General features: G+C 38.7%; 1 protein-coding gene across 7 annotated transcripts in view; it reads right to left on the bottom strand.

Moving 5' to 3' along the window:
* Positions 1 to 13558, bottom strand: part of VPS13A (vacuolar protein sorting 13 homolog A) — a 173472-nt gene that overhangs the window by 121960 nt on the left and 37954 nt on the right. For all 7 annotated transcript variants that reach the window (XR_014782857.1, XR_014782858.1, XM_084800462.1 and 4 more), the window contains exons 17-19: positions 13415 to 13557; positions 9611 to 9797; positions 9410 to 9524 (exon numbers count right to left, since the gene is read on the bottom strand). Coding sequence is in view for 5 of the 7 variants with exons in the window: in XM_084800462.1 (XP_084656588.1) it covers positions 9410 to 9524; positions 9611 to 9797; positions 13415 to 13557 (445 nt within the window). In the remaining 2 variants the exon portion in view is untranslated. The remainder of the gene's footprint in view (positions 1 to 9409; positions 9525 to 9610; positions 9798 to 13414; position 13558) is intronic.

The following is a 13558-nucleotide window of genomic DNA, read 5'->3' as shown; positions in this document are numbered from 1 at the left end:
TAATGATAAGGACCCATTGTTGAAAACTACACTTACTTCCATATCTCACTGAAGACAGAGTAGTTGAGCTGGTGCCCAGTTAGAGCCTTCCCCCCCCCCCCCACTGACTAGTATTCATGGTACCAGAAGGTACCATGCCTGCTACCGGAGGAGAAAGGTGAACATAACAATCCTGTATAGTGGTGACACGACGTTAGATATACTGGTGCATTAATGGCACAAACACTGTGGGAATAATCAGCAATTATCTGATTAGATCTAGGGCCTGATCCACAAGATAGAACCCATGCCTGATACTGCTCTGGTGGCTAAGAATCTGAAACTAGGTAGGCCATGGACCTAAAGGAAAACCAAATACTACTGTTCTGCAAAAGTAATATAGCAGTAAAATAATTAACAACCTTCTATTATGCCCATAGATCAACACCTTACTCAGCCATCGTCAGAGAAGCTTTCTACTGCAGTAGATGGCAACTAATGGAGAAACACAACCGGGCAATAAGCAGATAACCAGAGACCATGGAACACTCAAAATTTAAAAAGATATCATCAAATCCTCCCCCCCCCCCACACACACACCCAGGGCTCAGGGAACTAAGCTGAAGAAGAGACTGTTAAGAGGAAGGAGGGGTAAATGACACTAAGGAAACAGTATCTTCCAGATACAACAAGACTGACACACATATGAACTCACTGAGACTGTGGCAGCTGTGAGACTATCTCCCAAAATGGAGCACAATGTCAGCTACACCACTGAATTCTTAATAGACGAGTGAGTAACAAAAAAATCTCTATTACTGCAATCCTGCTAGTTAGACTTCTTGTCACAGTGAGAAAATACCTAAGTACAGGGCCTGCACAGACACAATAAAGACAGTGTCCCAGCACTGCAATGCGAAGTGGACACACTCCGATCTCTAAAAAGCTATTTCCAATTAACAAATGCTAACAAATGAAAAATTTGTTTCTCTAAGGGAGTCTCACTGGGTAAACAAACCACACTTAAAGGTAGGTCCCATACCAGCAAGTACATGCTGAAGACAAAAGAAACTCAAACATATTTTTGAAGATTTTCTGGTCTCATATTGATTCATTGGGGATTTTTTTTTAACCTTACTGGCCTTTTGACGTATATTAGGATTTCCAATTTTGTATTTTTATGGATTTTGTGTTTGTGTATCTGTGTGCGAGAGAGAGGGGGGGGGAGGGAGAGAATGAATTTATATCTCTGGAGGTATATACATTTCATGTTCTGAGTTCCTTTTTTTACTTATTGGTTTGTTCATTTTATTTTATTCTTATCTTATTTGCCTGTTTTGGGGTTTGTTTGTTTGTTTTTAAGAAAGAGAAAGAAGGTGTGAATTTGGAAGCGGGGAAAGGATCTGGGATATGAGAGACAGGGATATACTGTATGATAATAACTTAGGGGGAGATCCAAGATGGTGGCGAGCAATGTGGACCGTGTTTAGAGGCTCTAGGAAACGATTCTGAACCAGGAATACGAAGCTCCCCACCCCACTACAGCAGAAGTACTCCACAGTTTGAAAGGACCAAAATACAGAAAACCTGCATACCTCTGCGCACGGGAGGAGCACAAATGTTCTTGGACTAGAGCGACAGCGACGGCAGCTGAGGTTTGCAACTGGGAACCCTCTGGCCGAGGCGATTGGCGTGGTAACCTGTGGGAATTGCTGCGGGAGAAGGGGCTCAGTGCAAACTTTGGGCCCCATGACCCTAGCTGAACTCGGTGCACGGTTTGGGCCCCATAACCCAAGTTCAACTTGGTGCACAGCTCATGCCCTGAGACCCAAACTGGACTTGGTGCTCTGTTTGGCCCCTGAGAATCTAGCTGAGCTTGGCACACAGTTTGGGCCCAGAGTCCCTAGCTGAGCTCAACCGGCAATTCAGGCCCTGAGACCCTAGCTGAGCTTAGCGCGTGGTTCAGGCCCAGAGTCCCTAGCTGGACGTGTCAGGTAGTTTGGGCCCAGAGATTTTAGCTGAGCTTGGCACACAGTCCCAGCCCTGAGACGCTGGTTGGACTCAGCGCTAATTGGACTAAGTGCATGATTAGGCCCCAGGACCCGTTTGGGTCCTGAGACGCGAACTGGACTCAGTGTGTGTTGTTTGGGACCTATGACATTAACCTAGACTCTGTGAGCAGTCTGGGTCCCGACGCTACTGGGAACCACAGACCAGCAAAGCATCAAAGCTCTGGGACTAAGGAAATCTCGGGGAGACAGGGAGTAGAGTGACCATCAGACCTCCCTCTGCCTGACCTGCTTCAGTCCATGGAGCTCATTCAGAGACCCAGGATGATTACAGGACACACAGTACAGGGGAGCTGGGGATCACTGACTATGAGACACGGAAACGACAGGGCTGGCCTCCTGCCATCCAGACCAGTGAAGCATGAGAGCTTCCAGCCTAGGGAAATCGTGAGAAAAACGGGTGAATCTATCCTGAGACTCCCTCCACCCAACTCCGGAAGCTACCTGCCAAAAAAAGAGACGGCAACATGACTAAAGGACAGTGTAAAATCATACAAAGAACCCCAAAACAATATGGTATCTCCAGATCCCAGTTATCCCAAAGAAAACAAACTAGAGAACTCAAATGCAATGGAAATACAAGAAAAAGACCTCAAATCTTTAGTAATGAGGATGATAATGGAAGAAACAAATAAAATTCATAATTAAATGCAGAAAGACGCAGCCAAACAGGTGGAAGACACAAAAGAAGCCTATAGAGAGGCACTGGAAAAAATTCAGGAAAATACAACCAAAGGAAGGAAATCAATAAAACTCTTCAAGCTCTGAAGGCCTATAAAGAGGCAATGGAAGAAACTCAGGAATATGCAAACAATCAGATGAAAGAAATCAATAAAACAGTTCAAGATCTGAAGATGAAAATGGATTCAATGATAAACAGACAGAAGAAAAACGGGAATGTGAGAGCTCAGAGAGGAAGGCGAGCGACACAAGAAGGGAGCTTTTCTAACAGAATCCAAGAGATGGAGGGACGAGACTCAGGTCTAAAAGATAGAGTCGTAGATCTTGAAGCAACCATTACAGAAAATGTCAAATCTGGACACAAAACATCCAAGAAATCAAGGACACCATGAAAAGAAGATATCTGAGGATAATAGGCATTGAGGAAAGAGAAGATGCCAGACTCCAAGGCCTAGAAAATACTCTCGACAAAATCATAGAAGAAAATTTCCCCAATCTAAAGAAAGAGATGCCTATAAACATACAAGAGGCCTACAGAACACCAAATAGAATACACCAGAAAAGAAAAACTTCTAGTCATATAATAATCAAAACACAAAATATGCAGAACAAAGAAAAAATATTAAAAGCTGCAAGGGAAAAGGGCAAACAACATTTAATGCAAACCTTTCAGAATTACACCTGACTTCTCAGCAGAGACCATAAAAGCCAGAAAGGCCAGAACAGAGATCTTGCAAACCCTAAGAGACCACAGATGCCAGGTGAGACTACTTTACCCAGCAAAACTATCAATAACCATTGACAGAGAAAACAAAATATTCCATGACAAAAACAAATTCAAACAGTACCTATCCACAAATCTAGCTTTACAGAAGGTACTAGAAGGAAAACTCCACCCCAAAGGGACAAGTTACAACCAAAACTACACAGGAAATAGATAACTACACCATGGCAAAATTACAACCACACAAATGCTCTACTGGAATCAACATCAAAATTAAGACTCTTAACAGTCACTGGTCACTAATATCTCTCAACATCAATGGTCTCAATTCTCCAATAAAAAGATACAGACTAACTGAATGGGTGCATAAACATGATCCAATATTCTTCTGCATTGAAGAAACGCATCTCACCTATAATGATAGGCATTACCTCAGGGTAAAAGGCTGGAAAAAAATATTCCAAGCAAATAGTCAAAAGAAGCAAGCAGGCGCAGCCATTTTAATATCTAACAAAATAGACTTTCAACAAAAATTAATCAAAAGGGATGAGGAAGGACACTTCACACTCATCAAAGGTAAAGTCAGCCAAGATGACATCACAATTCTGAAAATCTATGCTCCCAATACAAAGGCACTCACATTTGTAAAAGATCTATTAACAAAGGTTAAACCACACATCGATCCTCACACAATGATAGTGAGAGACTTCAACACCCCACTCTCACTGAAGGTCATTGAAACAGAAACTAAGCTGAGAAATAACATCATTAATTAATGCCATGAATCAAATGGATCTAACAGATATCTATATTACCCAAACAAAAAGGAATATACGTTCTTCTCTGCACCCCATGGAACCTTCTCCAAAATTGATCACATAGTAGGTCACAAAGCAAGCCTCAACAGATACAAGAGGATTGAAATAATATCTTGTATACTATCAGATCACCATGGTCTTAGGCTGCAGTTCAACAACAACAGAAATAACAAAAAGCCTACACATACATGGAAACTAAACAACTCTCTACTTAATGACTCCTGGGTCAGGGAAGAAATAAAGAAAGAAATTAAGGACTTCCTGAAATTCAATGAAAATGACGGAACAACATACCCAGACTTGTGGGATACATTGAAAGCAGTGCTAAGAGGAAAATTCATAGCATTAAGTGCCTTTAAAAAGAAATTGGAAACATCCCACATAAGCAACTTAAAGACACAGCTGGAAGCCCTAGAAAAAAAAGAAGCAAAAACACTCAAGAGGAGTAGACATCTGGAAATAATCAAACTCAGGGCTGAAATTAATAAATTAGAAACAAAGAAAACAGTCCAAAGAATCAACAAAACCAAGAGCTGGTTCTTTGAGAAAATTAGCCAAACTAACTAAAAGGCAGACAGACAATATCCAAATAAACAAAATCAGAAATGAAAAGGGAGAAATAGCAACAGACACTGAAGAAATACAAAGAATCATAAGATCCTACTTTGAAGGCATATACGCTACAAAATTTGAAAATCTAAGGGAAATGAATAACTTTCTTGATCAATTTTGTTTGCCAAAATTGAGTGAGGAACAGATAAACAAGCTAAATAGTCCCATTTCCCCTATAGAAATAGAAGCAATCATTGAAAGTCTCCCAAACAAAAAAAGCCCAGGGCCAGATGGTTTCAGTGCAGAATTCTACTAGACCTTCAAGGATGTGCTAATACCGACACTCTTCAAGCTACTCCAAAAGATAGAAATAGATGGAACATTACCAAATTCATTCTATGAGGCCATAGTCACATTGATACCTAAACCTCACAAAGACCCAACAAAGAAAGAGAATATCAGACAATTTCTCTTATGAACATTGATGCAAAAATACTCAATAAAATACTTGCAAAACGAATACAAGAACATATCAAAGATATCATTCACCATGACCAGGTAGGCTTCAAATATATGGAAATCCATCAATGCAATCCACCATATAAACAAGCTGAAAATCAAAAACCACATGATCATCTCCTTAGATGCAAAGAAAGCATTTAATAAAATCCAACACCCATTCATGTTTAAAGTTTTAGAGAGATCAGGGATACAAGGCACTTTCCTCAACATAATAAAAGCTATATACAGCAAGCCAATAGCCAAAATCAAATTAAATGGTGAGATACTTAAGGAAATTCCTCTAAAATCGGGAACAAGACAAGGCTGCCCACTCTCTCCATATCTCTTCAATATAGTACTCGAAGTTCTAGCCAGAGCAATAAGACAACAAAAGGAGCTCAAGGGGATCCAAATGGGAAAGGAGGAAGTCAAACTATGCCTATTTGCAGATGATAGGATAGTGTACGTAAGTGACCCCCAAAATTCCACCAGAGAACTGCTACAGCTGATAAACACCTTCAGCAAATTGGCTGGATATAAAATTAACTCGAAAAAGGCTGTAGCCTTCCTATACACAAATGACAATCATGCAGAGGAAGAAATTAGGAAAACTACACCCTTCACGTTAGCCACAAGCAATATAAAATATTTAGGAGTTACTCTAACCAAGCAAGTGATGGACTTGTTTGAAAAAAATTTCAAAACTCTGAAGAAAGGGATTGAAGATGACATGAGAAGATGGAATGATCTTCCTTGCTCATGGGTCAGGAGAATTAACATAGTAAAAATGGCCATCTTAACAAAAGCAATTTGCAGATTCAATGCAACCCCTATCAAAATACCTAAACAATTTTTTAAAGAAACTGAAAGCTCAATTCTCAACTTCATATGAGAAAAAAAAAATCCAGAAGAGCTAAAACAATCTTGTACAATAAGAGATCTTCCGAAGGAATCTTCATACCTGATCTCAAGCTGTACTATAAAGCAATAGTAATTAAAACAGCATGGTACTGGCATAGCATAGGCTGGTTGATCAGTGGAATCGAATCGAAGACCCCGAAATGAACCCCCACACACATATGGTCACTTGATTTCTGACAAAGAAGCCAAATCTATTCAATGGAAAAAGGATAGCATCTTCTACAAATGGTGCTAGTCTAACTGGATGTCTACGTGTAAAAAAATGCAATTGGACCCATATTTGTCACCTTGCACAAATCTCAAGTCTATGTGGATCAGACACTAAATCAGTTAGAAGAAAAAGTGGGGAAGAGCCTGGAACACATTGGCACAGGAGACAACTTCCTGAACAGAAAACCAACAGCCCAGGCCTTAAGGTCAACAATTAATAAATGGGACTTTATGAGGCTGAGAAGCTTCTGTAAGGCAGGAGACACTGTCAAGAGAACAAAGCGACAGCCTATAGACTGGGAAAAGATCTTCACCAACCCTACATCTGACAAAGGTCTAATATCCAAAATATACAGACTGGGAAAAGATCTTCACCAACCCTACATCTGACAAAGGCCTAATATCCAAAATATATAAAGAACTCAAGAAATTAAACACCACCAAACCAAATAACCCAATTGAGAAATGAGGCTCAGAACTAAACAGAGAATTCTCAACAGAGGAATATCAAATGGCTGAGAAACACTTAAAGAAATGCTTAACCTCCTTAGTCATCAGGGAAATGCAAATCAAAACAACTCTTGAGATTCCATCTTACACCCATCAGAATGGCTAAGATAAAAAATTCAAGCGAATCCACATGCTGGCGAGGATGTGGGGAGAAAGGAACACTCCTTCATTGCTGGTGGGAATGCAAACTTGTAAAACCACTTTGGAAATCTATCTGGTGCTATCTCAGAAAAATGGGAATAGGGATTCCTCAAGACCTAGCTATTCCACTCCTTGGAATATACCCAGAAGATGCTCCAGCACACAACAAGAAAATTTGCTTAACCATGTTCATAGCAGCCTTACTCATAATAGCCAGAACATGGAAACAGCCTAAGTGTCCCTCAATAGAAGAATGGATAAAGAAACTGTGGTACCTTTACACTATGGAATACTACTCAGCTATTAAAAACAAGAAATTCCCAAACTTTGTGGACAAATGGATGGAACGAGAAATGATCATAATGAGTGAGTTAACCCAGAAGCAGAAAGAGTCAAATAGTATCAGGACACTAGCCCAAGGGGCATGTCCCATGAAAGTCTTCACTTACCAGGAAAGTGGGACAGAGAGGAGGACATCCTATTGGGACTCTAGGTAAGAGAAGCAAGGGAGAATGGGAAAATAGAAGGATCCAGTGGGTCCTAGAAACCTAGAAAGAATAACATTATGATGTCTGACTTTCACACAAACTCTGGTGCCCCATATCTGACCATGTCCCTTGGACTGGGAGGCCTGGTGGCACTCAGAGGAAGGATAGCAGGCTACCAAGAAAAGACTTGATACCCTATGAGGACCCCCTCAGTCACAGTCATAGGAGAGGGGAGTAAAGGGAAAATGGGAGGGAGGAAGGAATGGGAGGATACAAGGGATGGGATAACAATTGAGATGTAATAGGAATAAATTAATAAAATATATTTTAAAAAAAGAAAATAACTCTACTTTCAATTTTAAGAATAAGAAAAAAGGAATTACATTTACTTTGATTGCTGCAGAGTGTCCCAAAATCAAGCACAGCATCAGCTACTTCACTCAACGCTTGATAGATAATTGAGTAACCAAGAAATCTCTATTACTGCGATTCTATCAGTGGTAGACATCTTGTCAGAGTGAGAAAACACCTTAGCTAAACAACTGAAAGAGAAGATCTACTTAGTTAGGATCATGGTTTCAGAGACCTGTGGATCACAAAAGTCCACATCACGGCAGCCAGGAAACAGAGGTAATCTGCGCTAACTGGCTTTCTTTCTTTCCCCTTTATTCCATGACCCCCACCATAGAACAGTGGGATGACCCTGGACACATTCAGAGTAGGTCTTCACCCACAGTTAGTCCTCTCTGGAAACACCCTCCCATACATACTCAAAGGCTGATGCTCTGCATCCTAGGCACCTCTCTATCCCAGCAGATGACTACCAAAAGTAACAAACTACCAGAGAATCTTCCACTTCAAAGAAGCAGGCAAAAAGCCTTATTTATTTTAAAGGATAAATATGGGTATGCTCCAATTAACCTGAAATATTTACAAAGGATAAAGACACTGACACAAGAGAAAACAAAAAATGAAAACAAAGAAATAATTAAAGGCTAATGAAACAAAACTAATAAAGAAGAAAATGAAAGGGAAAAAAGAAAATAATCAAAACAGATACCTATCAGTCTATTCCAAAGTAAGTTAATTTTAGTTTTCTTAAAAAAAATACAAAAATATTATTTTTATACTCACATATATAACATTTGGGTTTGTATAGTAGACATACACTTTTTAGTACTATCTAGAATAGTAAAATAAAAACTTAGAAAAAACGTCTTGGAGAAAAAATTTAAATCTGACTGGCTACTAGATTTAAATACAACAAATTTACATTTACTTGTACAAATCTATGTCTATGTGGTAAGAAATGACTGAAAAAGCAGCTTTAGTGAATACTTCTGCTTTGGTTTCCACTGCAAACATGCACCTGAGCTGGAAGGAACTTAAGAATTTGAACTACAAAAGGAATCTGTAGCAAAGAGTAGAAGAATAAGCACAAATAAATAATAAACAATATGAAAATATATTTACAAATTCAAACCTAAGGATACTATGAAAGTCTATAAGAGCACCTTTTATTCTCCTTGATAACACAAGAAGATAACACTTTTATTTCTCAGCCTAATCCACCAAATTCTGGAATTCATTATAAAAAGAATGAAAACAAGAAACCTCCTACTATCACAAATAGAGGTCTAAATACCTAAATATTCAATTAACTTAAATGTGATTATTAAATATAAGCTGAGTATAAAAGAATAATCTTTATTATATCTACATGGCAAAAGCATCAGACTAGTTTCACTGAACTATATCCAGTTAGAAATTCAAAGTAAAATTTTAATATTTTATTTAATTCAGAAATTACTTCACCTGTAGCTGTTTTATCTCGAAATTCTTCAAGTTTTATCAACGTTGCTGAAGTGAGTTGGGCTAGTTGGACATCCTTTGGAGGTCTGAAGAACTCCACTATACTATTGACTGTCCGCTGTTAAAATAAGCAGCGCTAACATCAAGCACTAACTCAAAGCAAATGAAAACACATTGAAACTTAGTAATACAGAAAATGCTTACTGCATCATATATTATCTCTAAAGGTTCAGCCTCTATGATACACCTCTGAGAAACAGTTTCATCTAAAGGATTTATCTCGAATGTAATCTGAAAGAGTGATGCATCATTCAATGAAGACAGTAGGTGAGGTTTTTTTGAATTATCTGGTAAGCCAGTAATATGAAATGAATCAATTTTGGTTTCAAATCTGTATAAAAGAAAGGAACATTAATTAGGAGTCAATATCATTTTAAACAATTTGTTCAACTGCAAAATTATAAGACATAGTAAATACATTTTTCTTTGCATTTCCTATACTCAGTTCATATAAGAGAAAATATGCAAATTCTATGAATTTTAATAATTATTTCACTTAGCCATATTCTTGTTAAATTTTATATTAAAAAGCTATGATACCTAATATACGGTATTGTCACTTGACTGGGGGGGGACACACGTAACCTAAATTTAAAGAAGTAACATTATAAAATACATATAGGGATATATGCAATAATCATTGTGTCCTTGGTTAGCCAAAACTTCTTGCTTAAGCCAAAATGCATGTACAATAAACTAAGTCTAAGTAAATCAAATTAGGTCAAAATTTTTAATATTTTTGCTACAACGGAAATGATAAAAAAAGAAAAAAGGTAGAAAGAGAGGGAAGAAAGAAAGAAAGAGAGAGAGAGAGAGAAAGAAAGGAAGGAAGGAAATGTACTGAATAGAAAGGTTATTTTACCTGTAAAGGAAGTGTATAGCTGGGTAGTTACAGCACTTCCCTAGGGTTTAATATTTAACACACACTTAATCTTGGGTGTGGGGGCTGTAATTTAGTTGTAAAGCATTTGCCTAGAATAAACATAGCCTTAATTTGATCCCCACCAGAGAGAGAATATGAAAAGGATATATATCAAGAATGTATAAAAAATTGTTAAGAAATCTAAAGAAGACACAGAAGAAGTCTTCAAGTCATTTCTCTAAACAAGGTATGGACATAAACATAAAATGGTCAACAAATACAGAAAAAAATGTTGAAAATCATTAACCATCAATAAAATAAAAATTAAACCCGCACTGAGATACTAGTTTTTACTAAGACAGCATAATCAGAAGAACAGATAATAAAAAGTGCCGGTGGGAATATGGAGAAATTGGAAATTTCATTCTGGTAGTAGGAATGCAAAATGTGCCTGCTTTGGGAAACTGTCTGGTAGTTCCTCCCAAAGTTGAACATTAACCATTACAATATAAAGGCAGTAAGTCTATTTCTAGATATACACCCCCAAATTTAAAACCTATATACAGACAAAACTTTGTCCATGTTCATATCAGTATTCATTGTAGTCAAATGATAGAAGCAACTCAATTATCCATCAGTTAAAGAATACACACACAAAATATGGTGCAGCTATAAAGTAGAATAGAGACAATACAAAGTTACTACAAATTCATTCTACGTGAATGAACCTTAAAGATAGCATGTTAAGTAAAAAGGAGGGGGTAAAACAGTAAAGGCCACATAAGGATGAGTTCATGAACAATGTCAAAAAATAATACTAATTCATTCTCCCCACCCCCCACCCCCCGTTTCTCTCTCTTCCCCCACCCATATCTATCTGTTTGTCAGTGCTGCATGCATGGGTGTGCAGGCAAGTGTATCTGCATGCAAACACCAAAGGAGAACATCAGACATCTTCCTCCATCATTCTGCCATATTCCTTTGAGAAAGAGTCATTTACTAAACAGAAGCTCACCATTCAGGATAGTCTGGCTGGTCACTGAGCTCCTAGGATCACCTGTCTCCACTAGAGTTACAAGGCATGCATTCATACTTGTTTATTTTTCGGTTTTTCTGTTGTACTTTTTTTTTTTTTGTAGGTGCTGGGGAATGGAGCTTAGTTCCTTAAAACCACATACCCACTGAGCTATCTCTCCAACTCAAGAATAAACAAAGTCTCAAGAAAAATACAAAACAAGTTAGTTGTTAACAAAGGCAAGGAAAGAGAGCACTGAGAAGGAACTGCTACTAAAGTACAGTTTCTTCATGCTATGTTGTAATGTCTGGAATTATATAAAGGTGGTGGCTATATAATCTTGTATATTGTATCAATGTAAAAATGCAAATGTAATATAGTTGTAAAAAGCAATAAATTATATACTAAATAGATAAATTATAGATATGTGAACTGATTCTTAAAACAAAGGTTAAAGTATAACAAGCATGGCAACACACACTTGTAATCTACAAACTGAGAGATTTGAGGCAGGAGTATACCAAATTCAAAGCCGCCCAGGGACTCACAGTGAATCCCTGCCCAGCCTAGGGGTATATACAGAGATGCTCTTTCTCAAAAACAAGAGAGGGAAGGAAGACAACAGGAGGAGCAAGAGTGGCAAGATGAGGGGTATGTTAGAAAAGAAAGGAGAGTGACAGAGAGAGAGAGGCAGAGAGAGACAGAGACAGATACAGACCTACACTGAAAACCACTTTTTTTGTGGAGAGCAAAAGCCTTGAGCATGCGAATCCTGAGTGAATGTGTGTTGTTGCCATGACCCAGCCATGTCAAGGACTACAGTCTCAGCTGCATAGAAAAATGGCAAAGCCCACTGGCCCCCGCCCTGGGGGTTGGGGAGAGTTAAGGCTTAGAAGGGTAGCAATCTGCTCCATGGTCTGATGTTGAAAGTGTATTCTCTACTACTTCAGCTATTAAAATCAAGGACGTCATGAAATTTTGCAAGCCAATGAATGGAACTAGAGAAGATCATCCTGAGTGAGCTAACAGAAACTCAGAAAAACACACATGGTATATACTCATAAGTGGATATTAGCCATATAGTACAGGATAATCATGCCACAGATCCAAAGAAACTAGGGAGAGTTCAAGGGAAGATACTTGAATCCCACGAAGAAGGGGAAATAAAATAGACATTGTAGACACTGGAGGGAGAGAAGGAGAATCAGGTGTGGGAAGGGCAATGATGGGGTGGGAAGGCTGGCAGAAAGATGGGAAGTTGGGGCATCTCTGGGACAAGCTGGAGACCTAGGATGGGAGAGGCTCCTAGGAAGATATGGGGGTGACCCTGAGACTCCTAGCAGAAGGAGATACTGAGACTGAAGTAGCCACACTCTGAAGCCAGGCAGGACTTCTAGTGAAGGGAGGAGGACACCAACTCACCCACAAAACCTTTGACCCAAAATTTGTCCTGCCTACAAGATATGCAAGGATAAAGATGGAACAGAGATTGAGGGCCTGGCCAACCAATGACTAGCCCAACTAGAGAACCATCCCATGGGAGAGAGCCAAGACCGGACACTATTAATGATACTCTGCTATCCTTGCAGGCAGGAACCTAGCATAACTGTCATCTGAGAGTCTTCATCTAGCACAGGACCTAAGTATGTCATCCAAAGTTACCACTTGTTGCCCAAGCTAGAAAATCTGTTCTGAGTTTCACAAAATCGGCCTCCTTCCCTGGCCCCATGATGTAGGCTGGGGGAAATAAAAAGATATAAGCTGAGGATGTGAAAATGCTTAGAACCAGATTCCAGATTTTGAGGGGATATTTTAATTTTGCATATAGATAATATAATTTCTTAGACACTGGACCCAGGTCTAAGCATGGAATTTATACTTTTTACATTCCTCACATATATAGTCTAAAGGTAATTTTATACAATATTTTCAATGTGGCTGTTTTTACTGCAATTCATCACACCAAGTCAGATGTTGAATTTTCCTGCCAACAGTCAAAGCATTTGAAACTCTGTATTTCAGATTCAGATTAGTGCTACTTAATCTGTAAAGAAAATAAATTTATACTTACTTTATGGCTTGTGCTCCTGGTCTTTGCACAATCAAAGTACTAAGTCCTTCTACTATAACTTCTACCAGCTCTGGATTGTGGCGATTTTCTCTTAGAACAACAGACATACTTTTCAAGTGAACAAAAAACTTCAAGGCTTCAAAC

The sequence above is a fragment of the Acomys minous genome (assembly GCF_964271855.1).
Source record: "Acomys minous genome assembly, chromosome: 2".
NCBI lineage: Eukaryota > Metazoa > Chordata > Mammalia > Rodentia > Muridae > Acomys > Acomys minous.
The sequence above is the reverse complement of the archived record's forward strand: the minus strand, read 5'-3'. Positions and strand labels throughout refer to the sequence as shown.